Raw genomic sequence first — 24,882 nt, 5'->3', positions numbered from 1 at the left:
TCCCTCTTTGACGCTTAAATTGGAAGCCATTTTTTTTTTCTTTTCCTGCTGTAGCCTCTCCCAACCAGAGATGAGAAATCCAGGTCCAGAAAGTCAAACCCTGCCACAGTTTGTCTTGAGCTACAGGTGCTTCTACTTAACCGGCTGGGAAACGAGCTCGGTTGATTAGAAGCACCTGTGGCTCAAGACAAACTGTGGCAAGGTTTTGACTTTCTGGGCTTGAATTTTCCCATCGCTGCTCTCAGCTGATTTGGGCTGAAAGGCGGCCCACATCCTGAACTGGTCGCCAATGGAGGACAAGTTAGCATCCCCAGCGTCACTGGGCGGCAACCGAGCTCACGATGCCCGCACACAAGTCGGGCGAGTGTCCCGCTTGACTACACCATCGGCATCAGGCCCCCAGCCCCCGGCCCCCGGCCCCCGGCCCCCGGCCCCCTTCTTTCCATTCCTCCTCGTATTCCTCTCCTCCTTTCCACCTCTTCCGCCTGCCAATTGCTGCTCTTTTTGATCTCCTCGTCATCCATGGGCTGTCACTTGTATAGCGCTTTTCTACCTTCGGTACTCGAACGCGCTTCACATTGTACCTCGTCTACCTAGCGATGACGCACCATCAGGAGCAACTGGGGCTTCACTATCTTGCTCAAGGATACTATGGTCACAATGGTCGGGGATGGACAACTCTTCCACTGAGCCCTGCTGTTTTTCCTTTCGTCCTCGTCATCGCCAATCTCTTCTCTTCCTCCTCTCTCATTTTACCCTTTCCTTCCTCTTTTCCTCACTTCTTTCTCTTCCTCCACATGGACTTTATGCGCCTCCTCCTCCTCCTCCTCCTCCTCCTCCTCCTCCTCCTCCTCACCCGGAGGCTCGTGTCGGCCTCTTGGTGTCGCCAGAGAACCGAGTGCCTGTTCGTGCGCTCGCTCTATGTTTCCTCCTCCTCGTCGTCGTAGTCTTGGGCGTGCGCGTGCGCGTGCGAGTACCCGTCAACATGAACTTGAGCGCGAGCGAGGAAAGCTCCCGAGCTACACAACGGCGAGCAGGGACGGCAGCATGCCCGGCGGCAAGCGAGGCCTGGTGGCGCCGCAGAACACTTTTCTGGAGAACATCGTTAGAAGGTCCACAGGTGAGTTCGCGTTCCTCTCACGCGCGTGTGCGTGAACGTATACGCGCATCCGTGCCAACTTCAAATCCAGCAAAAGTTGTTTGGCGAGGTAAGGTGCGACGGACAGAGTCCACTCAAGTTTGAACAGTTGAACGAACGTCTTCAGTCGGCGGGGGTGGGAGAATTTTCGTCCAACATCGGAGTCCTAAATGTCAGTTCTTGTTCATTGCTTGTGTTTGTTGTCAAGGAAAGGCATGCTGACGTCTTGTCTCGATGAAAGGTCAAAGTGAAAGGCGGCAAAAGTCAGAAAAGAGCAAATTAGGGGCCGCTATCTTCATCCTCATCACCTTCTTCCTTGTCCGCTTCATCATCGTCATCCTCACCAACTAATGTTAGTACTCTATCATCATCGTCCTTATCGTCTTTATTCACTATCACCTTAATTCCCTTCTTCGCCATCCTCACATCTTTAACTTCATGATCATCATCCCACATTCATCATTGTTCATCTTCATCATCCTTATCTCATCACTTCCATTAGCGTCATCATATTTACCATCATCCTTATCGTCATCATCATCACCACCATTCTTATCTTCATCATCTCATTCATGTCTTCATATTAATTTTTGTCCTCATCTTGCCATGTTGAAGGAGAGCAAGGATGACTGCATGTCAGGTGCTGTCAACAAAATGTTCCAAGCGTGTCCTTGTGTTGTTTTCAACACGTGACCGTCATGTGACTCTTTTGGAACGCTTGTTTCTGGCGTGCCTGGGGGCGGTTACCCGTGTTTACCGGCCCCACCCCGGGACTGCTGCGGTCCCCCCACCTCCAGGGCCTCGGTGTGTCTTAGCGTGTTGTCGGGGTAGCGACCTGTGGGTCCTTTGGGCCCCCGGTGGTGTGGCAGTCCTGGCTGGTTGCCCGGAGGTCCCCTTGGTTGAAGCTGGGCGGGCGGGGACTGCGCTGTGTGTTTGGCGGCGCAGTCGCCGGGGGGCCCCGACCTGGCCCCGACCTGGCCCCGACCTGGCCCCGACCTGGCCCCGAGGCTCCTGATTGATTCCAAAGGAAGGAAGCGATTGTGTGACTGTTGTGTAATGTTGGCAGTTGGTTCTTTTTAACTTATTAAGGCCTAAAGCGCCCGGCTAAACATCTCTCTAAAACATAAGGGCGTCTTTGGAATCACCCTCGAAAGCCTGGAGTTTTCCCGGAAATTCAACACTTAGAAAATATTCAATATCTCAGCCCCTCTAGCAGAAACATAAAGAATTCCAAAAGAAATTGAAAGCTTAGACGCGTGGCTTCCAAACTGCCCCGAGTTTATTCATCGTTACAGTTATTACAGAAGATGTAAAGGTACTTTTTTTTTTTTTTTTTATCAGTGCAAGGTAAGCACAATTTCTAATTGAAAAAAAAATCGAGTGGTACATACTATCCTCTATTCCGTTACAAAGACGTCCATATCGTCATTGTCTGCAAGCATATCTCTTAACCATATACTGTATCACGTTCGACCGATACCACTGGTTCGAAGTCCACAAGCGCGTCGTCTTTTCCACTTCGACGGCATTCGCCATTCCTGGCGGACATTACCGACATCCTCGGATGAGTCACGACACTGTCACGTGTATATTCTGATGCATTTTATTGGCTAGGAGACCAAGAATTGGATTAAAAAAAGAAAATGACCTACGGGATATGCTCTCCCGGTTTTAAAGGTAGAAAGATGCAACAGCGCTCCGTGGTAGGAACGCAGATATGCGCTACCGGCCTTAATGGGTTCAACGGAGCAAGTCCCTCGGTTTTATTTGCACGATATGGGAAAGGTAGTTGGACGGCCAGCTTTGCCGGTGCTCTGCTGGGTGACATGCCCGTGAATATTCTCCGTCATCCAGGTCGTTCCATTCTCAGGGCATCGAATCGACCGCAACTGGACTGCTGCGCTCGTCTTGGAAGTCTCCTCCGAGCCGACTGCGCCGGTTCATGGGACGAGGCTTGCTTAGGACTGCGCCACGTAACCAATGGTGTCTCCAAACTGTCGTAGATCAGCAAATGTTACCGTTTGGCGAGGTAGCCTGGAGGAATGGGCGGATCTTCTATCGGTCCACTGAATAGTGGACTGAAAATCCCTTTGAAGTGATTCGGGAGTCGGGACGGAATGAATAATTCCACATAGAATGACTGCGTTCGGATTTCTTTGTTATTCCCAACTCCGTCATCACACTAGCAAGGGATTAGCATCTTGTGGACTGCATTGTTCAGCAACTCTATAGTCCACGCGAATCCTCGTCCGTGTGTGTCGCTTGGTCCCCGCAGAGACCAGCTTCCTGCTAGGTAACGCTCAGATCGTGGAGTGGCCTGTGGTCTACAGCAACGACGGATTCTGCAAGCTGTCCGGATTCCACAGAGCCGAAGTCATGCAGAAGAGCAGCACGTGCAGGTCAGCGCACGCACAATCACACAAACACACGTGTGGATTTTAGGGGTTCACCAATACACCACCCCGAGTTTGTGTAAGTTTGTTTGTGCCGGCGTTCGGCGAGGAATGCACGAGGTGATGATGTCCACGTGTTGCCATCTTTCAGTTTCATGTACGGCGAACTGACGGACAAGAAAAGCATGGACAAAGTACGCCAAACCTTCGACAACTACGAGTCCAACTGCTTTGAGATGCTCCTCTACAGGAAGAACCGTGAGCTCCGTGCCGCCGCCGCCGCCGCCGACAGACGGGCAACGTTGGCTCACGAGTCGTGTAGTCAATGTTGTGTTGAAGGTCGTGCCGTGAAAGTGAGGTCGTGAGGGTTGCGTCGTGAAAGTCGTGTTTGGTTACGTGCAGGAAGTCCGGTGTGGTTGTACATGCAAGTGGCTCCCATCAGGAACGAGAAGGACAAAGTGGTTTTGTTTCTGTGCACCTTCAAGGACATCACACTCTTCAAGCAGCCCATCGAGGATGAAAACAGCAAAGGTTTGGGGGTTTTGTCATGATTACGACCACAGGACAGTAGCTCACGTTCGGAGCTGGGCACCGTCCCTCCGTTCCCGAGTTTCCGTCCTGCATATTTAATCGACCCACGCGGTCCCGGCCCGTCCCTCGTCGGCGACGGCCAATCGCCGTTGAGAGTGTCATGCTAATGCTAACGGTTGCTAGCATGCCACGAGAGGCCTCGCGCCAAGAACAACATGCTATTAGCATTGCAACCGCACAGACCGCAATGTCACAATGTCTACAGTTCAGATGCAGAAATGCTTTTGCTGTCAGTAAACATGCTAACGAATATGCTCACCGAAATGTCCTAAACATGCTCCTGTAAAGTATCCTAATCAGCGAGCTAATACTATGAACAAAATAGTCGCTGCTAGCATGCTAATATACATGCTAACTGTCTTATTGTGTGTGACTGACGTGTGCGTCATTTGTCACCGCCGTCGCCCACGGCAAACGTCTCCGGCCGCTCTGATGGCCACGCCGCATCGCATTAGCGTTAGCCAAACGGCGCTCTGACAGGAAGGAAGCGAGCCAACCCAACAACATCCTCCCGGATGACACTTGTGACTCGTTTTTGTTTTTTCTTTCAACCAGGAGCACAGCTGGCCTGCGTGATTTCGTTCATGCAGACGCAGCGTCAATAAAGTATTGACCGCCCGTGAATCAACAATTGATTTCTAGATTCAGAATCCTGATTGATTGGTAGTTTTGGAATATTCATTGTTTTCAGATGTTGCATTTTGGGGATTGAGTTCACTGTCAAACAATGTCGTCAAAATGATCGGACATCAACTGTGGAAATACTTCAGCCAGGGAATGTGCAGCAGCGCTTCTTCTGGCGGAATTTGTGAAATATTGGTCAACTTTGGGAAAGTTACGATTCAGGGCCTTTTCGGAGTTCCCGGTGTGGGAACGCGCTCCGGTCCAAGTTGTCATGTTTCCATTTTTAGTGGCATGTGACGACATCATCGCGGCGTTTAGCACCGGCGTCAGCACTGGATGATGCCAACAATTTGGCCAACACGGTTTGCCAATTGCGACGACTGTCCCGTGTGAACGGGATGGAAGTCGATTTCACCCAGCCGGGATTTTTTCCTGTAGGAGTGGGATGGGAGAGGAGTGAACACCCACTCCCGTGTCGTCACCCTATTTTCTCCACAAGGCTCTTTCGTTACCGTGATGACGGGCGTGAGCTGCGGCGTCGTGATCGAGCCAGGTCTACTCACCGTTGCCTAATTTGTGACAATATTTCGCAATATTTCCGATTGCTCCCTGAAAAAGTCACTTGGCTACTTGACTGATGGCTTGAGTTTAAAAGTGCCGAAGCTTGACTACAACGCAGCCGCTGACCTTGAAAAAGTAAAGTGATTACTGCTGCTCCTTTTAAAAAGTACCGTGTGCCACCTATGGATGCTAACACTGGTCACACCGTTAGCTCACCATAAAAGACACGAGTCAGTAGTTGCAAAAATTCAGAGGTTTTTCTTGTGAACTTCTAAGGCTCCTCAATGTTTGTTTGTTGTGTTGTTGTTTATGTACTTTTCTCCTTGTAGGTTGGACAAAGTTTGCCCGTCTGACGCGAGCGCTGACGCAAAACCGCAACGCGCCGCAGCAGCTGGCGGCCATCGGCAAGCACGAAATCAGCAGCCGCAAGACGTCGCGACTGGCCGAGGTTGGCAGCGACGCCTTGCGCAACGCCTGCACCTGTCGTTACCATGCCAACCACTCGTGCAGCATCGTTCCGTATCGCCTACGGGTTTCCGTGGCGACCGCTTCCTCCGCGTTTTGTCTCGTATTGACTTCGGCCTCACTCACCGCTCCCATTTACAGAGCACCAAAAGATAATTAGTGAAAGGGCACATTTGAGTAAGCCTTGCTTGTTCGAAAAGGATCGTTAGCAAGCGCGACGGTGTCAGGCTGTCGGCATCAAGAGTGCGCAGATTCCCTTTTGCCTATTAAGTCTGGCGGGTCATACGACCCGAAATGGAGCGCTCGCTCTGCGACTAGCTGCTGGCCACTGACGCCATATCAAACAATGTCATTAGCTTTGTTGTTGTTGTTTTTCTTTTTTTTTTTTTTTTTATTTAAGCGTCCTTGAAAATGATTTGAGGGTGACATCTTGACATGGTGGCAACAGTCTGTGATGGCAATTTCAGTTGGGCTTCACCTATCCAGCTTTCAGTCAGGAAGACAAGACAAGTCGCGTCAGCCACCACACGCCGCCATGAACAAGCTCAAAGTAAAAGCCGACCGAGGCGGATACGGCCGCTTTCTCTTCTGTATTTGGGAGCATTTTGATGTTGTCGAAGTTGGCCCTCTCGCCACGTTGGCGGCTTTTTACCATCATGCATAGCATTGCAACGGCTAGCTTGACTGTCCTCCCCACCGCGCTACCCAAGGCAGAGAAAACGTCATCCAGCCTTTTTTGGAATGGACGTACTCCAATTACCGGAGGACTCCTTTCACTCCAAGTTGGGGTCGCACGTGCCTAGTTTCGCACGTGCCTAGATTCGCACGTTCCGTTCAGCGGCTGCTAGCGTCGCCTGGCGCCCCCCCCCCACCCCATCCGCGTACCTTCGGCAAAATCTTTTGTTTCTTCCTGCGCAATTTCCGCACATAAAACATGAACTCCTACATCTCCCACACTTTAGTCACACTCAGTGAACGCACACGCGGACTCAAGCAGTCCATGTGGTTGCACGCCGTCACTTATTTTTCTAAAAGTGGAAGGAGGCAAGGCGAAGTAGGAACATGCAAGGGGTCATTTGGATTGCGACAACCCAAAGCAAGCTCAGAGGATGCGCTCATGAGATCGTCTCCAGCGGCGACGTTTGAAGCGCGCGGAGAGCCGCAGTAGCAAAAACGCTCATGCGGGCCTGGTCCTCAGGCCGAAGGGGCCGTTCCAACCGCACGCAGTATTTGGTAAGACCGCCGCCTTTGTCACGTAGCAAATTTGGAGATGTCACTCGCAGTCAACACTGTCTGCGAGCAAAACGAACCTTGTGGCAAAGTCACCCCGTCGCGGGCGCGGTCCCGCGGAAGTGGTCGCGATGGCAACCACGCCTCGGAGAATAAACCCCGACATCCGGGCCTCCCCCTCTTCGTCTTCAATTTGCGCTTTCAAATGTGGCCCACGTTAGTTTGGCGAGCCAGCCCGGAGGAATACGTGGCTTCGGCTCGTTCTGGCTGCTCTCCAGCTGTTGCGTCACATCCCGCTCATCTTCTTGTCGGCGTGGGTCCTCAGGTCCTGCAGCTGAACTCGGACATCCTCCCTCAGTACAAGCAGGAAGCGCCCAAGACCCCGCCGCACATCATCCTGCACTACTGCACCTTCAAGACCACGTGGGACTGGCTGATCCTGATCCTGACCTTCTACACGGCCATCCTGGTGCCCTACAACGTGTCCTTCAAGAGCAAGCAGAGCAACATGGCGTGGCTGGTGCTGGACAGCGTGGTGGACGTCATCTTCCTGGTGGACATCGTCCTCAACTTCCACACCACCTTCGTGGGGCCCGGCGGCGAGGTCATCTCCGACCCCAAGCTCATCCGCATGAACTACCTGAAGACCTGGTTCGTCATTGACCTGCTCTCCTGCCTGCCTTACGACATCATCAATGCCTTCGAAAACGTCGACGAGGTGCGTGGCCGGCCGGGGCCGGATCCCAGTCGCGCTCGTCTTGCCGTCGGTTACGCCGAAGCGATTTTGCGCTCGATGAAGCTGATCGAAGCTCGGCTCCGGCTTCTCGACCCCGCCGTCGGCCACGCTGGCCGATGCTTTGGGAAGGCTCGGTTGGGGCCGCAAACCGCAAAGCTTCTCGTTGTTGGGCGGCCTTGGCGGCGTGCGCAAAAGACAACAAACACGAAAAAGAAAGTGGTGGGACGACTTGAAAGCAGATGAAACAAAAGCAGAGTTTTTCCGTTTTTGCCCAAACAAGCATGTCGCTCGCAACAGTGACTTTTTTGCTCCCTGTCAATTGTGGCTTCAGATGACGATGAAGCGGGAGCATCCCCGACTCGAGCCCCCGACGAGCTCGCGGCGGTCCGAGTCTCAGTCTGCCCGGGGTGCCCCGACCCGGCCGTCGCAACTCTCGGCCGCTTTGCCGCGCCGCGCCCGCCTCCTACGCCGCACTCGCCGCCTCGTGGTGTCGCCGAGTCCGCCGACTTGCGTTCGCGGCCGGCGTGCGGCGCTCCAATCGCAAGTCCCCCAAGTCAAAGCCCAAAAGTCTGCCCGCCGCCGGCGGCTCCTATCTGGAAACGCTGGCGAGGTGGCCTCACTGGGATCTCGGGGCGCCGGCCGCCCTCAGGGGGAAATGCGTGCACAGAGAGGAAGACGGCTGTGAAGAAGCCTTCCTCCCCCTGCTCCTGGTTTTCTTTCCATGAATCCGCCGATGTTCTCCGTGTTGAATCCTGCGGCGGGGGCAGGGGGCAGGGGGCGGCTGGCAGGGCTGGAGGTGCGAAGGAAGAAGAAGCCGCGAGCATCAAGTGGTCATGCGGGAATATTTTTAGCTGCTTCATACTGCAGTTAAAAAGACCACCACGCCGTTGCCAAAGTGCCTGCCAAGTGCGTGCGCTTGAGGAAGGAAGACTTTTGCAGTGTGATGTGAGCTAGCAGGATTCTTCTTGCCTTTTTTCCTCTGACATTTGAGCTCTGATGTGCTCTTTTATTTTAAAACGGCAACAACACCCACACGCACACACACGCGCGCAGGCATGGCTCGAAAACAACTCAAAGGTGATGTAACACTCTTACCAGGAACGAGCTGACGCCCCCTGAAGCCGCCGCAGCGCGCGCGCGCGTGATGCCATTTTGGGTCTCAGCCGGGCGCCGGCAGTTGACGGCGTTGTCGCGGAGGCTCCGCCGAGCTCGGGAAGCGTCACGCGTGCCGTTTGCGGGGCCGGGCGGCCATCGCGATTTCCGGCCCGCTCGGCCGGACAGCCGGGAGAAGGCGGGCCAACCAAAGCTGAACCGGCGGCCGGTGGCTTGCGCAGCAAAAAGTCCGGGCATCTGTCATCTTCGCAACGTTGGTTACTGAGTCAACGTTGAGCCGGCGTGCGAATGGAAAACTCAAACAGCGGCGCCTCAGGCGTCGTCATGTTTTCCTTTGCGAGTCGGCCCTCTCAAAATTCAGGCGAGGCGAAAGAGTGAATCCCAATTCCCTAATCACAAAAGTTTGACTTTCATCTAGTGGCTATTGCCAAATTTCTACCAACAGCTGCACCCTCCCCCCTAAAAATCCCTGCCTCGCCTCTTCTTGTCTTGAAGCGAGCGTCGCGCCGTTGCCGTTTGCGGTCCAGCAGACCGGCCAAGAGTGAGTGGACGCGGCAACGCGCTTGCTTCCGTCTCATCCGCTTTGGCCGTTTACGGCATAGCGCGCGCGCATGTCCAAATGCGTTGTCGGCCGTGCTTCCAAATCGACTCGCATGCTCCACATCTTCCAATGTTTGATGTCTTCCGATCTTGCTTGCGATAGTTGACAAAATACTTTTGACATTTATTTCATCTCTCGATCGCCCGCTTTGGCTATTTGACTTTTTCATCTTTGTGTTGATCACAGTTGGTGATTACGTTGCAGAATGCTGCAGTTGCTCAATGCCGCCCTTATTTGGAATAATGAGGAGAAAAGCAACAATGGGCGTGGACGCATGTGAGCGAGCTTTGTGGGACATTTTCAACCATATGCGGTCCTTTGGCTCCACTGGCGGAACTTCATGCAGACATGATTCAAAGGTGTTAAGGGAAACGTATGTCATTTGAATATTTTCCACAAAAAGAGTAGAAGGTGACGTCTGTTGACCGCATTCGAATCGGCTGCGACCCAAAGCCAAGTCGGCTCCAAATGTTTTCCGGGGAGGCATGGAGCGGACAAACGGGCCGACATAGGAGCCTGGCCGCCGCGGAACCGCTTCAACTTGTACCCGAAGGCACCGCGGTACGGGGATACTTACTTTGAGGAATTCGTCAAGGTGGTGCAACTGCACGACGCGGCTCCGTGTTCGATTTGGATGTGCGAGTCTAAGGTGCGCTCCTGCCTCCCTCCCTCCCTCCCAGCTGACGCACGCTCTCGCTCTTTTGTGGTCTCAGGGCATGAGCAGCCTGTTCAGTTCCCTGAAGGTGGTCCGCCTGCTGCGTCTGGGCCGCGTGGCCAGGAAACTGGACCACTACCTGGAGTACGGCGCCGCCGTTCTGCTTCTGCTGGTCTGCGTCTTTGGCCTGGTGGCCCACTGGCTGGCGTGCATATGGTGAACAACCTTCCTAAGCCCTACTTCCTGGCCTTGCCGCTCGTGCTGACTTGCGGCCTCTGGCCCGGGCCTCTGGGCAGGTACAGCATCGGCGACTACGAAGTGATCGAGGAGGCCACCAACCGCATCAAGACGGACAGTTGGCTGTACCAGCTGGCGCTGAGCATGGGCTCGCCGTACCGCTACAACGCCAGCGGCTCGGGGCGCTGGGAGGGCGGCCCCGGCAAAGACTCGCTCTACATCACCTCGCTTTACTTCACCATGACCAGCCTCACCACCATCGGTTTCGGCAACATCGCGCCCTCCACCGACGGAGAGAAGGTCTTCTCCGTGGCCATGATGATGGTCGGATGTGAGTAGCCCACGGCCACGCGCGCCATCGGTCTTTGGGTTTTATTGGACGAATCCAAAATGATGAAAGTCAAATTCAAATACCACATTAGTCGGACGTCTTTGGATCAAAGAAAGCCATTCGAAGTCTTTGAATCTAAATGTTCTTTTATTTATTTCCAGATTAATTCCAACATTTGACTCGGGTAAATATCGGTTTGTCAAAAATTGTACTTGAAAAATACGATTAATCGGGATCAATCATGGACAATTTTTGTGATTAATTAGTCACTACATTTTTTTATTTGCCTAACAGCACTAATGTATGTATATATATATATATATATATATATATATATATATATATATATATATATATATATATATATATATATATACACACACACACATAACATTTTTATCTGTGAGAACGGGTTTCCATGTGTGTGCAACATCAGCAGTATTGTGAAAAGGGGTGTGCGTGCGCGTGCGCGTGCTTGTGCGGGAAGAGCATTGATCACGGCGGAGGCCCGGCAGCGCATGCGCGACCTTGCTGCAATGTGCTGGTTTGCCGGAATGCCTTGGCACTTTTTGCAGCACTTTGTTATTTGCGGCATCAATGGAAGGAGGCGGTAAATGGATGGTTTGGGGTCAGGTGCTCGCCATGTGAGCTGGCTTTGGAAATGGGTGGCCCAGGCTAAATGAGGGGAGGCCCCAGAATTGCAAATCTTGACACTGGACGATGGAAATGATCATCTGATTAATTTCACGCTTGCTTTCGTCACTTCAATCTCACACTTAGGAACTTGGGGGGGCGGTTTGGTTAGGGCTCAGCTTCTTGCATGTGTTGGGATAAGTGCTCTGTCTTTCTGACACCCCCCCCCCCCATCCCACTGGCATCTTAGCCGATTGACTTTGACTGGTTTGGGGTCGCTGGTGAGAGGCAAACTTCAACTTGGGAACAATTGATTGCTTGAAAGACCGCGTGCATGCGTGGGTGCGTGCGTGGGTGCGTGCGTGCGTGCGTGTGTGCGTGTGTCCATTGTCCGTCTATGTGCGGGCTGACATTGACTGGCGACCTGTCCCAACATTTGCCTGAATCAGGGTTTCCAAAGTCTGGGCCAGGGGGGCCATTTGCGACTCGCAACATGGTTTCCATCCATGGGAAATGCTGTGACGTCCTTTGCAAGGCTCGCATGTTTGCGGCGAAGCGGGCCGAGGGAGGGCGAGCCGCTCTTCTGATGCCATCAAAAGCGAAAGACGAGCTCCCGATGCTGTCCGTCCGGTGTTGTTTGCAGCCCTGCTGTACGCCACCATCTTCGGCAACGTGACCACCATCTTCCAGCAGATGTACGCCAACACCAACCGCTACCATGAGATGCTCAACAACGTCCGCGACTTCCTCAAGCTCTACCAGGTTCCCAAAGGCCTGAGCGAGCGCGTCATGGACTACATCGTGTCCACCTGGTCCATGTCCAAAGGCATTGACACAGAAAAGGTCAGAACCCGCCTCCTTGGCCCAACGTTTGCCACCTGGAATTGTGCATGATGTGACAAGCGGTGTTCCACAGGGTTCAATGTCGGGGGCACTGCTGTTTTCATTGTGTTTGATGCCCCTCGCTTCCATCGTAAATTAAGAAAGCTCGGTACGGTATTTCCTTTCACCGCTATGTGGAAGACGGTCTCATGGTCTGTGTTCTGCTTAGCAACAAGCACGCTTTCCCCTTAAGGCCACTTTTGTTTTGTCTGGAGGAAATCAAAGCCTCCTAACTGCCGTTCGTAGGAGGGAGCACATGCTTCTGGATCCACAACGCGAGTTAATGGGAAGCTATTTTCCAAACGGGTCTTACTGTCCGCCATGGAGTCGAGGATTAGGGAGTATGCCGGTGCCAACGAGCTGTCTCTCGGTGAACTCTTTTTTTTTTTTTTTTTTTTTTTTTTTTTCCCCCTTCGCCTCCGCCTAACCCCCACTTTGTGACACGCATTCACGTGCCTATGCCACTGGGCGGAGACACAACAAGCGACCGAGGAGACCAAAATATGGTTTGCGCTCTCACCGGGCCGACGTCTCGACAAGACCAATGCGCTCGGAAGTCGCCATCACGTCAGTCACGTGGTGTCGTGGCCCAAGCGTTGTCGCGTGGACCAAAAAACCCGTCAACATTTTGGCTAGTTTTCGGACAGATGTTGATGTCACAATTTATTGAGTATTCAATGATTTTTTTTGTCCAATTAATCGAAAAATAATGACCAGATCAATCGATTATGAAGATAACGGTGAGATGCAGCCTTTTTTTTTGTTTGAACATTGAGACTCAAAGCGAAATGTAAGAAGGCAGAAAATGGATGATGTACTCTTCGCGCTGCGCCTTTTTGTTTCTTAAAAAGTTGGCGCTCCTACAGACAAAAACCAACAAATGCTGGCGTCTGTTTTGGCTCGTAATCAAACGGGACCAATGAATGCATGTGACAAAATCTTGCCATTGTGCTCATAAAACCAAAGCATCACAACACATTACCGAGCTGCTATTATGGGATGTCACAGTTACAGTAAAGAGCTAATTTCGAGAAGTCTGTTATCGTGTTGAGAGAAAACTTCAAACGATTTTGTTGTACACAACCAACAAACTATGTACGTTTGTGCATTTGTGCGTGCGTGCGTGCGAGTTCCTAAGTGGTCGTATTCCCAGCTTGCGTTGCGGCTAATTACGCAGCAGCAGTAACGAGTGCAAAGAGCCGTCAGGAGAAAGCGCTGCGAGGCCAATTAGCAGATGTTTGTGTGCCTTTTGTGTGTTTTGGGGAGCTTTTAGGCGGGACTAAAGTGCCACTGCAGAGCAAAGATGCTTCATTCATTCAATTCATTCTTTTGTGGCGTTTGAACGAGGAAGCTCGGTGTGCGTCCGTTTCACCAAAGCACTCCGCTTCGTTAGGCCGCGAGACGTCACCAATACAAAAGTCACGCTAGCTGCAAATAACAGCAGGAAACCAAAGTTGACGTCTTGCCCAAGAAAATCCACCTCGTTAAAATCGCCATCAAAATGTGCACAGCTGACTGATGTGTGTGTGTGTATGTATATATATATATATATATATATATATATATTTATTTATTTATTTATTTATTTATTTATATATATATATATATATACATACATATACACACACACACAATGTCATCCAAACTGTCAATGGTGGACTCAAAAGGTTTTGCTTTGCGTCCTTCAGGTTCTCGCCATCTGTCCCAAGGACATGCGGGCCGACATCTGCGTGCACCTCAACAGGAAGGTAACGCCACACGCGCGCACACACTTTGTAACCGGTGGCGCGTGCGGAGGCGGCATTTGGGGAACGGGCTGGTGAGGCCGGGTTACCCCCCCAAACCTGCAAATGGGTGAATGGGCGACAATCTGTGGGCGTGCGGCTGACTTCCTGCTCGGCGGAGTTGCGTTGACGCAATGGTGGCACTCTTAAGCCTCCGGGCGCCTTCAGTTCCGTCAACGTTGGTTAAAGCTCGTCCGGACCCGAAATGGAGCCGCTCCTCAAAGCCTTCAAATGAGCAGAAATCATTTTCTTGACTTTCAACACTTCATCTTGGCAAGAATTTGAGATTTTTTTTTTTCAACATTTTTTGGCCTTCTCTTCTCATTGGAACCCCTGCTTTTTTGTTGTTTTTTTTGGGCTCACAGGATGAAGACGTCATAGTCTGTACCACGGTGTCTACCGAAAACAGTTGATGAGGATATTAACGTCGAGGGCGTTTTCTTGTTTCTGGACTCTCTGCTCGCTCGCACGCACGCGCGCACGCACCATTCTCCCGATTATTTTCACATTGATAATCTGTCGATTGTGTTGTTGAGTAATCGACGAATGGGGGAAAAAATATCATTGATCCATTTATTCGAAAAACGGACAATATTCCAGATTGACAGTGCAGAAAATGCACAAAGATAAATGAATTCCGATTCAGTTCGTGCTTTGGTCGCTAACATGTCAGAAAATGTCGTTTGGATTCAACGCAAAGATCTTCAGTCCATTTGGATGGACGACAACTGGAATCGGTTGAGAAGCTGAAATTCCGAGCATCCGGACAATCGCCAATGACAGGCTTTCATTTCATCGATTTATCAAAAAGGATCATCGGTAGATTTGATCATCGATCGGTCGCGGATGAATTGATGAACGGTTTCCTCTCTACATCCACGTCTTGAAAAAGATGCGGGCTCTCAAGTTAGCGTCATGGAGGTCTCGGCTACGCGAGCGCCTCCAACCGGCCGTTGGCATCGTCTGGCCCGACCCGTCAACTTTGCGTCTCCTTTGCGCTAGCGGCGGCTCACGGCTAATAGGCTTCACGTGGGAAGCGGAGTCGACTCCTCGACGCTAACGGCCACCTCGCCGCGACCGTGGCCGGAGGGGCGGGCCGTCCCTTCGCCTTGACAAAGTCACAAGCTCGTTTTCCGCCTAGGCAAATGTTGGACGGAGCTCCGCCTCCACGTCGCGCATTGGAAGACTTAGCTGGTTTTCCCTCCAGGTGGCGTCCCAGGCGCTTGAGGCGAGTCCAGACTGGGAACACGCCACCGTCCTTGACGTGCGTTGCCGCGCCGATACCGTCCATTCGCTTGACTCCCAAAAAGTCTCGCTTCTGCGACAAAATGGACCTGCTCGTCAATGTCGGAAACTTAGCAATGCATGATTTTGCATTCATCGGTGGATTTTGACCTTCAACACTTTTTTGGACACCAGATTGAACCAGAGATCCGATGCTTTGTCTTTTTTTGAAAACATTCTTTTTCCAAATATTTGTTTTGTCTTTTTTGTGCTGTTTTTTTTTTTTTTTCTCTAAAAGGTGGATGAAGTGGACTGGGGCCCCATGTGTCAAATGGAGCAAAGTGTCTGCAAATGTGCGCAGCCGTGTGTCACCTTGGTCTGCGCGACGCTCGTCTCCGCTTTCCCACCAAGGCGCCAACGCGTCCGTCGCACCGCATCATTTTCTCGCTCTCTCTCTGTGCGTACGTGCGTGCGTACGTGCGTGCACATCAGGAGCTGACTTCCTGTTTGCTCGACCGCTGTATATTATTTAGATTAAGAAGAAACAAAGGTATATTTGGGTGAACAAATTCAAATATTTTGCTTTAAATTAGTCAGATTTATATATGTGTGTGTATGTATATGTATATATATATATATATGTATATATATGTATATGTATATATATATGTATATATATATATATATATACACATATATATATATATATATATATATATATATATATATATATATATATATATATATATATATATATATATATATATATATAATTACATTTTCTATAAACCAAAAAACATTCCCTGTTATAAAAGCACAAAATAAACTCATTTTATTTTCGCATTAGGGTTGTTCATTAATAATAATAATGATAATAATTAAACACAGGAAAGCCCCCTTTCTTGTATGGATAGAATGAGGTTGCAGATCAAGTCAGGTAGCACTTGCCAAATAGTAACTTTGAACTTGGTTCTAAGAGTTAGGGCGCAGCAGAGGACAGCTCATGCTCCACCACGGCTCTTGTGCGATTGTATATGACAGGGAGCGCGGTCCCGCTAATATGCGCCCGGGATGGAACATTGTAACGGGGCTCCAGCATGTTTAATAAACGTTTGAAGCCCGGCTCCTCGACTAAAGCATATGGGCCGACGCTCAGATGTTGCTATGTATATGCCGATTGCTTCAGTAATTACGAATATTGTTGGCCCTGTCCGCTTTCACTTCTCCAGGCTGCTTAAAGGTAGCGGGGTGTAGTTGTTGGTGTTGAACGGCTTTCTTTTTCCTACCCCCGCTAACTGTATCGGGATGATGTTAGCATGTTTCAAGTGTTACCTGCAACACACCGAATGGAGGTCCAACAACGCCGACACGCAGTTCTTGTTCGCTCCACCGCTCGCAGCCTTGGAACTCCATCGCCGCCGTACGGAAGCCGAAATGTTTCCGGCTGATTATAATGTACAGTATATACAATACACTATACAAACGGCTGATTTGTATAGTGCAGACGGCTTCTCTAGCTCCATGCTTTCTCCCGCACTCACCATTTTTCTTCTACATTTGTTTTGACCTAATTACTTCTTAAAACAACAAATGTGGTGGTCGCCTGGTCTCAGGCGTTGACTTTCCCAGCAAATCAGACGTATTTGTCGTACGACTCCGTGCACCGAACCGTGAAGCCTGTACCAAGACAGTTCCAAACCAACATACCAGTACCAGTACCAAACCACCCCTAATAAATATATATATCTCTATATATATATGTATATGTATATATGTATATATATGTATATATGTGTATATATATGTATGTATGTATGTATGTATGTATGTATGTATATATGTATACGTATATATATATGTATACGTATATATATATGTATACATATATATGTATACGTATACATATATGTATACGTATATATATATGTATACGTATATATATATATGTATACGTATATATATATGTATACATATATATATATATATATATATATATATATATATATATATATATATATATAAAGAAAACAAAAACTAGCTTTGAAGAAAGAAAAGCGAAAAACAGCGCAGAGGTCTCGCAAGAGGGAGGGGCCAAAACCCCTCCCGTTGGCATCGTCCCATTGGGTGTTTGCCGTTTGTTGACTTCCTGTTGGACGTCTTGTGTTTCCTGTCTGGGTGTGCCTGGTGCTCAGGTGTTCAACGAGCATCCGGCGTTCCGCCTGGCAAGCGACGGTTGCCTGCGTTCGCTGGCGGTGGAGTTCCAGACCACGCACTGCGCCCCGGGCGACCTCATCTTCCACGCCGGCGAGAGCGTTGACACGCTGTGCTTTGTGGTGTCGGGGTCACTGGAGGTCATCCAGGACGACGAGGTCATCGCCATCTTGGGTATGTCGCCGGCGCAAATCCAGAAAGAGAAACAAAATATTAAGACATCACAAAAATCACAATAAAATCATCTAATCATCAAAAGAAAGAGAAACATTCAGGACACAATCAATATTTTATGCTCCCAAGTTATGGCTTTTTCTACAAATAAATAAATAAAAACAGTTCATCTAGTAACGTTCCCTGTTGTTGCGTTTTTTCTTTCAAATCATAATAATACGGACAACTGCGATGCACATTAGAACCGTACATACAGTGGTCAAGAAATGTGCTAGTTTGAGGTCAAATTGATTTGGGGAAAAAAACAAACAAGTTTTTTGCTTTTATTTTGAAATAAAATCAATCTTAACGAGTTGAACAGTTTGAAGTTGAAAATGTTTTGAATGAATGAAAAAATGCACTTATGCGTGGCAAGCTCGCCAGGCCGGACCGTCGTTCACTGGGTGGCCTGCCCGCCTGCCTGCCTTTTGTGTCGGCGGCGGCTGTGGCGTGTTTCAGGTAAAGGCGACGTGTTTGGCGACGTTTTCTGGAAGGAAAGCTCGCTAGCGCAGGCCTGCGCTAACGTGCGGGCGCTGACCTACTGCGACCTGCACGTCATCCGCAGGGAGGCGCTGCTCAAGGTTTTGGACTTCTACTCCGCCTTTGCAAACTCCTTCGCAAGAAACCTCATCCTCACCTGCAATCTGCGCAAGAGGGTGAGTGCGCACGCACACACGCATCAATAACCGAGTGGAACCGGGACCATCATTCCGGTTCTCCCGGAAGCGTTCGGATTTGAGAATGTCGGTGCTAAGTTTTGATTCCTAGTTCCTAGATTCCTCGTATCGGAGTGTCCTGCTGGCCTCCGGCAAAGCGCTTCTTCCCCGGGGCCTAACCCTCTCCGTCGGTCGCTGCCGAATCCATACAGCGATCACCTCCGATTCAATGGAGAGTAGAGGAGAAGCGGCAGTAAAACAGGCCAAAATGCAGATGTCAGCGGGGAAGGCGGGGCAAGAGGCAATTTGCATACAGTGGGGCATTGATTATAAATGCAAGGCTGTCGAACGCGTCTCAAGTCTCATGTCCTCCCCCGGAAGGTTGGAGCAACTCTTGGACATCGGCGGCTCTTTGGAATCGCTTTCAATATCTTTTGCACGTGACTGAGCAAGGAAATTGGCATGCTTGGTCCAAGAAACATGCAAAACGATGATCACCAGAGGGAGATGGGACGCAAGCGAGAGCCTTCCGCTGCTCACTTTTCAGCGCCCCGAGATCTTAGTTGTGAAGGAAGACACCGGGGACGGCGAGGGGAAAACCCCTCAAAAACATACAAAAACCAGGGCTGGAGCTATTCTCCTTGGGGGAGCATAGTTTGAGTCTCAGCCTTAGTAAGACATGACAAGGGAACTCTTGCAGTCTCTCCGTCGGCCCACCCGCGGGGATCGGCGTGTGAACCGCTCAGCCATCTTGACGGGATCTTGATCCCGGGCCCGGCTTGGCCTGCACCGTCGCCAACGGTTGGCGACTCGGACCCGCGCGCGCATGCAGCGAGTTGATGTCGTGCTGCAGCGCCGCGGCAAACCAAGTGCAAGCTATTCAAGTGCTTCGAGCTTGGCAAGCTGCCAGCCTGATGGGAAGGCTGGCATTCTTCATCTCGCATCCACCGGCAGTGCGCAGGCTTCATTTGCTGCTTCTTGCCGCCCACGTCGTCAGCGATGAGCTGCTCGGGTTTTGGGCTCAACGCTCCCCTTTGTCTGACTTTGCCGGCAAATGTGGGGTTTTTTTTCAACTTGAGCAAGCACCTGCGTGTGCCTCGGGCAGCTCCAAAGGCCTGAGGCTCACTCGCCTTCGCCATCTTCTGGCCGCTCGGCGTCACTACGAGCTAACGGAGGCTAGCGGCCTGTTGGGCAGACGGTTGTCTTCTAAAATTAGAAATATGGAACACGCCCCGGTTCAGGTTCCAGACAGGCTTGAGGACGAAAACTCACAATGAAGGCTTTGCTTTTTCTTCTTCCGGGTTTTTGTCAATGAAAAAACATGTGTGCTGAGGTGCGTGTAGGAGAACACCTTTGGGCTCAACCTCCTCCTATGCTCATGATTGTGCCTAGTCTAAGCTCCATGCAGCTCTGCTTACCTTGTAGCTTTCACACAGCCTCATCCGACTGTTTCTTGAAAGCGGCTTTGGTTCTTAGCCCCGACGAGCTGCCAAATCTTCAGCGGGAATACAGTATGTCAGTTAGTGACATCACAGTGAGGTAAGGTTGTTCACAGAGACGTCCTTTTTTTTCGGAACAGTCCGAACCAAAAGACTGACTTGGTAGTTTGTTGTGACAGCTGATGGGTGGGCAGTAACTCAACGACAAAAATCTCTTCTTTTACTAGACGCATTCCAAAAGTCCCGTTGAAATCACTCGCTGTTTCCTGCCGTGCATACAAATGTTGCTCTGTGCAATCTCCACATGGTCACTCCATATTTTTCCAACCTGTGGGGGAGTCATGCCACCTTCTGTGGATCCTTTCCTCCTTCAAGTTGTTTTGATTGAGTATGTATGGCCTGCGAAGGGGTGGCCATCCGCTACATGGAACAGAATCCAAGTGGTCTTAGAGGATGAGGTGAGGACTGACTGTCTTCCATTATAACAAATGAGTTTAGCAGCGCACAGTGGTTGGTTATATGGACTCATAGTTTTATATCAACTTGTTATAACTATTCCAATTATTTTTCAGATCATCTTCAGGAAGATCAGCGAGGTGAAAAAGGAGGAAGAAGAGAGGCAGCGAGCCAAGAACGAAGTCCAGCTCACCATCCCTCAGGATCATCCCGTCCGCAAACTTTTCCAGAAGTTCAAGCGGCAGAAGGAGCTCCGGAACCAAGGCGCCGCTGCTGCTTTCTCGCATGACGTGGACCGGAACCAACACCTGCATCCTCATGACCAGCAGCTGGGCCACTCCAGCCTTCAGCACTCCCTGCCGCTCAGCCTGCAACGTGCGCATGCTGCCCTGCAGAACGGAGCCCCGTCCAGCAGCAGCGTTCTCACCGTGTCTCAGGTCACGCCCATGACAGCCCCGCTGGTCTACAGCCAGCCTCCCCCAGCACAGAACCACAGCTCTGAGGCGGGGCTGCTGCCCAGCCGGCAGAGCGTCCAATCGAAGGTGGTCACCAGTCCGCCGCCCCGGACCAGCGGCCGGATGCGTCTGAAGATCAATGTGGCACCAGCGGAAGCCCGCAAGGACGGACTGCACAACAAGGCGGCCTCCGTGGAAATGTTGTCCCAGGAGGTCCGAGGTCCAGCGGGAGGCCGGGGAAGGGACCTAGAGGAGGAGGATTGCTCCAGCGCGAACCCACTGCGTAAGACAGACTCATGTGACAGCGGCATCACCAAAAGCGAGTTGCGCATCGACCGAGCTGGAGACGCACCACGCACCCCTGCCGCTGTCAGCCCGCTCCTGCACAGCCCTCCTTCGGGCGGGTCCCCTCTTACTTTTTGCCCCATCCCAGAGTTAGCACTGCAGGCCACCCTCCACGAGACCAGAGTAGAGCTGCGGGAAGATATCCGGACTCTGGGAGGACGGCTGGGGACATTAGAGGCTCAGGTCGCCGATATCCTCAAACTTCTGTCGGACAAGCGGCGATCATCCCCTTCGGCTCTGCCCAACATTGCCTCAGTCACGGCCAAAAACAAAATGCAAAGGCAGGACATTTTCACTGTTTCCAGGCCTGTGTCACCTGACTCTGAACGAGATGACCGAGTCTGATACTGAGATCTGACACAGCAGAGGGGAGGGAACCACAATCACAACCATAGAAGCTTTGGAATGCACTCATACTGCTAGTCTCTGGGATCTTAAGTGTCTTTGATCTCATTGAGCTCTTTGGTGTCACTGGTCTCACTGTTGTCTCTAGTTTGACTGGTGTCTCTAGTTTCACTGGTCTCATTGACATCCCCAATGTCACTGGTGACTTTAGACCCTGGTATCAATGGTGTCTTCACTGTTGCTGGTCTCACTGGCATCCCTGTTGTCACTGGTGACTCTGGTCTCACTTGTGTCACTAGTAACACAGGTGCTGCTGATCTCACTTGGTTCTCTGGCCTCACTGGTCTTCCAAATATCGCTGATGACTCCGGTCTTACTGATGTTTCTGGTGTCACTTTGGTGTTATGAGTGTTGCTGATTTTACTGCTACCACTTGGGATTCTGGTTCCACCCGTGTCTCTTGCGTTGGCCTTCCTCGGCCCTAACAAGCATTTGCACATTTTTATTCAGTAGTGATTGCACTTTCTATAGATGTCTATGCATGTCCTGCTGGATTCTGGCCTGCCAAAGAACATGAACGTCCGCTCCACCGAGATGAATTTCAGGTCCACAAAGAACATGAACATCAGAGCCACATGCAGGTGACGCAGGTGACTGCATGCAGAAAGAACATTTGGTGTACTGTATGTCAAATGTGATGTGGACTTTCAGAGTTTGTCCACTGGTAGCAGACAAAATGCAAAAATGATAGAAAGTGCATGAAATGTTGACTTGTAGAGAAAATTCTCACTCTTTGCCTGCGACACGATAGGTGAAAAGTTTTAATATCGCTTCCTAATAGTTTTTAGCAATGTTTGATGACAGACTGGCAGGAAAGACATTTCATTGATGTTCGGTTTGCGCCTGCTCATGCGCATTGCTGAGCGCATCAAATTTCTTTTTTCTTGTCTTTGTTTTGAACTTAAATCCGCCAGATGTTTGATGTCAGTGCTTGGATGTGGAGCACCTTAAGGCTTTCTTTCTGAGTCTTTAAAAAAAAAAAGTTATAGTTTTTATAGATAGACTGGGTATTGATATAGCCGAGCGTAGCTAACAACGCACATGCGATCATAATAGCAAGGTGCAGGTTTTGGTTGCGAGATTTCTAATTGTAGCTTGCGTCAATGCGAAAAAGAGAAGCAGTGGAAGCCTTTCTTCCTGCTGCCTCTTTGTATCTGTGATCCACAGAGCAAGTCAAGACTAAAATCACCTCATAGTTTAAACACTAATCCAGTAGGGGGCAGGAGGCTGTCGTGTCTTAGCTGCTGCTAACTTGAGCTGTGAAATTAGATAAAATGACGGTCAGCTAAAATATCTCTACTCTCTGGCTCTCGTCCAGTTTTCTATTCCACCACTTAGCAGAAGCTTGTTAACAAGTTGGACAGATCCTAGCCTGCTGGGGCTAAAACAAAGTGCAGCCCTGGCCTGGGCGCCTCCACTGGCAACTTGTTCAACTTCATGCCGCATCGCAAATGTAATCCAATTTTGAGAAGAGCTATGCAACCCGTAACTACTTTTTGTTGGTTGAATTAAGCTCATGTTAGCTGCTAAGAGGTTAGCCGTCAGAGCTACGTCTTGCGAATGTCTTTGAAGAGAATCCTAGCGTGCTATTTGTTTTAGTTAGCATTTGGCTTTCTCACAATGTGGACCGATGTGAAGATTACTTTCTGTAAGCAAGTGACTTCAGCCAAAAGCTCTCTTTTTAATTTCACGCCGCTAATGCAGCATGCTAGTATGCTATGCAGGATTTTGTTGAAAACTAAGATAACGTTGGACAGTTGCCTCGTTATGATATGACCAAGCAAGCTAGCAAGATTGTTTGAGATAGTCTACAGTAGTCAGCGGGGTTATCTGATGTACTGTAACTGGAGCGTTTAGTCCGCTTGTTGATGTTGCAGCTGTCTTGGTGTCATCACGTTCCACTTGCGTCTTCTGCAATATTAACAATCATGGAAGATGAATGAATACAAGCTCTCCCGCAATCACAGCAGTCAAACGTTTCAATGGCAACTTGCAACCTTGACCTTCTATGAAGAAATATTGTCAATACGCCATTGTTTCAATCCTATTGTCCACCATCATGAAAGACAATAAATAAGAAAAAAAAGATGCTTCTGGTGACAAGTTGTCATGTCATGGCAGGAGACAAGCCTGCAGAGAATGTTTCCTTTTTCATCATTTTCCACGTCTGCCAAAAACCTCATGTTTGCTGCATCCACTTTGTACTGGAGCGAGGCCTTCCATGTGTGACGAGAAGAACAAGACCGCGACGACGCAGAAAAGAGGACGGGAACAAACAAAAAGGAAGGAAAAACAAATTACACACACAAAAAAAAAAACCCTGTCACCAACACGGCCCAAAAAGGACAAACATTTTCTCCTCCGGAATCCTGCTCAACCGCCGTCGCCTTCGTCTCTATCGTCGTCATCTTCGTCTTTGTTGTCCTCACAAACAAAAGCGTGACTGTCCTGTAGTATGCTGGCGTTGGTCTTGCTAGTTGTCCCGCTAGTAGCTGATGAGACCAGCGCAGAAACAAAACGCGACCATGCCGGTCGGAATGCTGTTTTTGAACCGGGCGGGCCCGTTTCAAAAATGATGAAACCAGAAAAGAGATTTCATGCCAATCGAGCATGTATCTTATTTCTTAGCTAGTACTGCATTTCTTGAATGAATGAACACTTTTGCTCTCGCGACCCTCCAGTGGGTTGTCGCTATCATGTAAATTGTAAACACACACACACACACACACACACACACACACACGCACACACGTGCACACACATACCAGCCGGACACAAACCTGTCATATGCCTCCATGCGTTTAGAATTCTGGAAGTCCTTCAATTCAACGAATGGGCTCGGGTGGAAAAAATCAGGTAGTGTAGTGCAGTGGTTCTCAGATGGGGGTACTTGAAGGCACTTCAGGGGGTACTTGAGAGATTTTAAAATAGGTTTAAAAAGTAGCTGCAATGCAAAAAAAAAAAAAAGAGCTTGATCACAGCAGCTGCCTCTTTGCCACCAAGTAGGACAAAGATCCTCAGGAAAGCACAAGCCCAAGTGTTTGACTAAATGCAACGACGCTCCGTTCAGTGCATCAATGACATGTTCAGTGTTGACACTTGGTATTGCTGTCAATCTTCTTTTTAATTATGAAATAGACATTTCCAGACAATATTTTTCTAAATGAAGGTGAAGGTTTCTTTTGGAGAATAGATTCTTACTGTGAGGACACTATATTGATCATTATTCTGAATGAATTCATAAATCTTCATGGTTCCATCTTTTCATTTCCAAATAGTTATAGATATATGACTCCAAATGGAGTTCCAAAGGTGAATAAATCAGACATTGATGGCATAGCACGCCGTTTTAAGTCAAACAAAACTGCTTTGCACTAGTTAGGGGGTACTTGGCTGAAAAAGAAAAAAACATTTTGCAGGGGGTACATCAATGCAAAAAGGTTGAGGCCAAGATCGACGTGCGCCACGACGGGCAGTGCCTGCGGGTCAGTAATCCAGTCTCTC

At 49.9% G+C, this 24,882-nt stretch overlaps 1 protein-coding gene and 1 long non-coding RNA gene across 3 annotated transcripts in view; one reads left to right on the top strand and one right to left on the bottom strand.

Annotated features, from left to right (window-relative positions):
* Positions 1–227: 227 nt before the first annotated feature.
* Positions 228–23,425, top strand: kcnh5b (potassium voltage-gated channel, subfamily H (eag-related), member 5b). Of its 2 annotated transcripts, none has more exons than XM_086049351.1 (13): positions 228–1,120; positions 3,414–3,537; positions 3,683–3,789; positions 3,934–4,062; positions 5,637–5,755; positions 7,328–7,720; positions 10,166–10,323; positions 10,410–10,675; positions 11,952–12,151; positions 13,879–13,938; positions 17,391–17,583; positions 18,082–18,278; positions 20,290–23,425. In XM_086049351.1, exons 1-13 carry the CDS (start codon positions 922–924, stop codon positions 21,316–21,318), a joined length of 3,174 nt encoding a protein of 1,057 aa, XP_085905477.1. In that variant the 5' UTR covers positions 228–921; the 3' UTR covers positions 21,319–23,425. The 2 variants fall into 2 exon arrangements, with proteins under 2 accessions (XP_085905477.1, XP_085905476.1); XM_086049350.1 differs by having other exon boundaries at positions 10,404–10,675.
* LOC147136974 (uncharacterized) overlaps positions 17,252–24,882 on the bottom strand; it is a 12,374-nt gene continuing 4,743 nt past the window's right edge. Inside the window, exons 2-3 of the long non-coding RNA XR_015089282.1 lie at positions 24,159–24,882; positions 17,252–17,578 (exon numbers count right to left, since the gene is read on the bottom strand). The exon at positions 24,159–24,882 is cut by the window's right edge and continues 1,713 nt beyond it. This is a non-coding gene — a long non-coding RNA (uncharacterized LOC147136974). The remainder of the gene's footprint in view (positions 17,579–24,158) is intronic.

Source organism: Filicampus tigris, chromosome 13 (assembly GCF_054856515.1).
Source record: "Filicampus tigris isolate MCC_2025a chromosome 13, RoL_Ftig_1.0, whole genome shotgun sequence".
Lineage (NCBI taxonomy): Eukaryota > Metazoa > Chordata > Actinopteri > Syngnathiformes > Syngnathidae > Filicampus > Filicampus tigris.
This window is presented reverse-complemented; position numbering and strand designations above follow the sequence as displayed.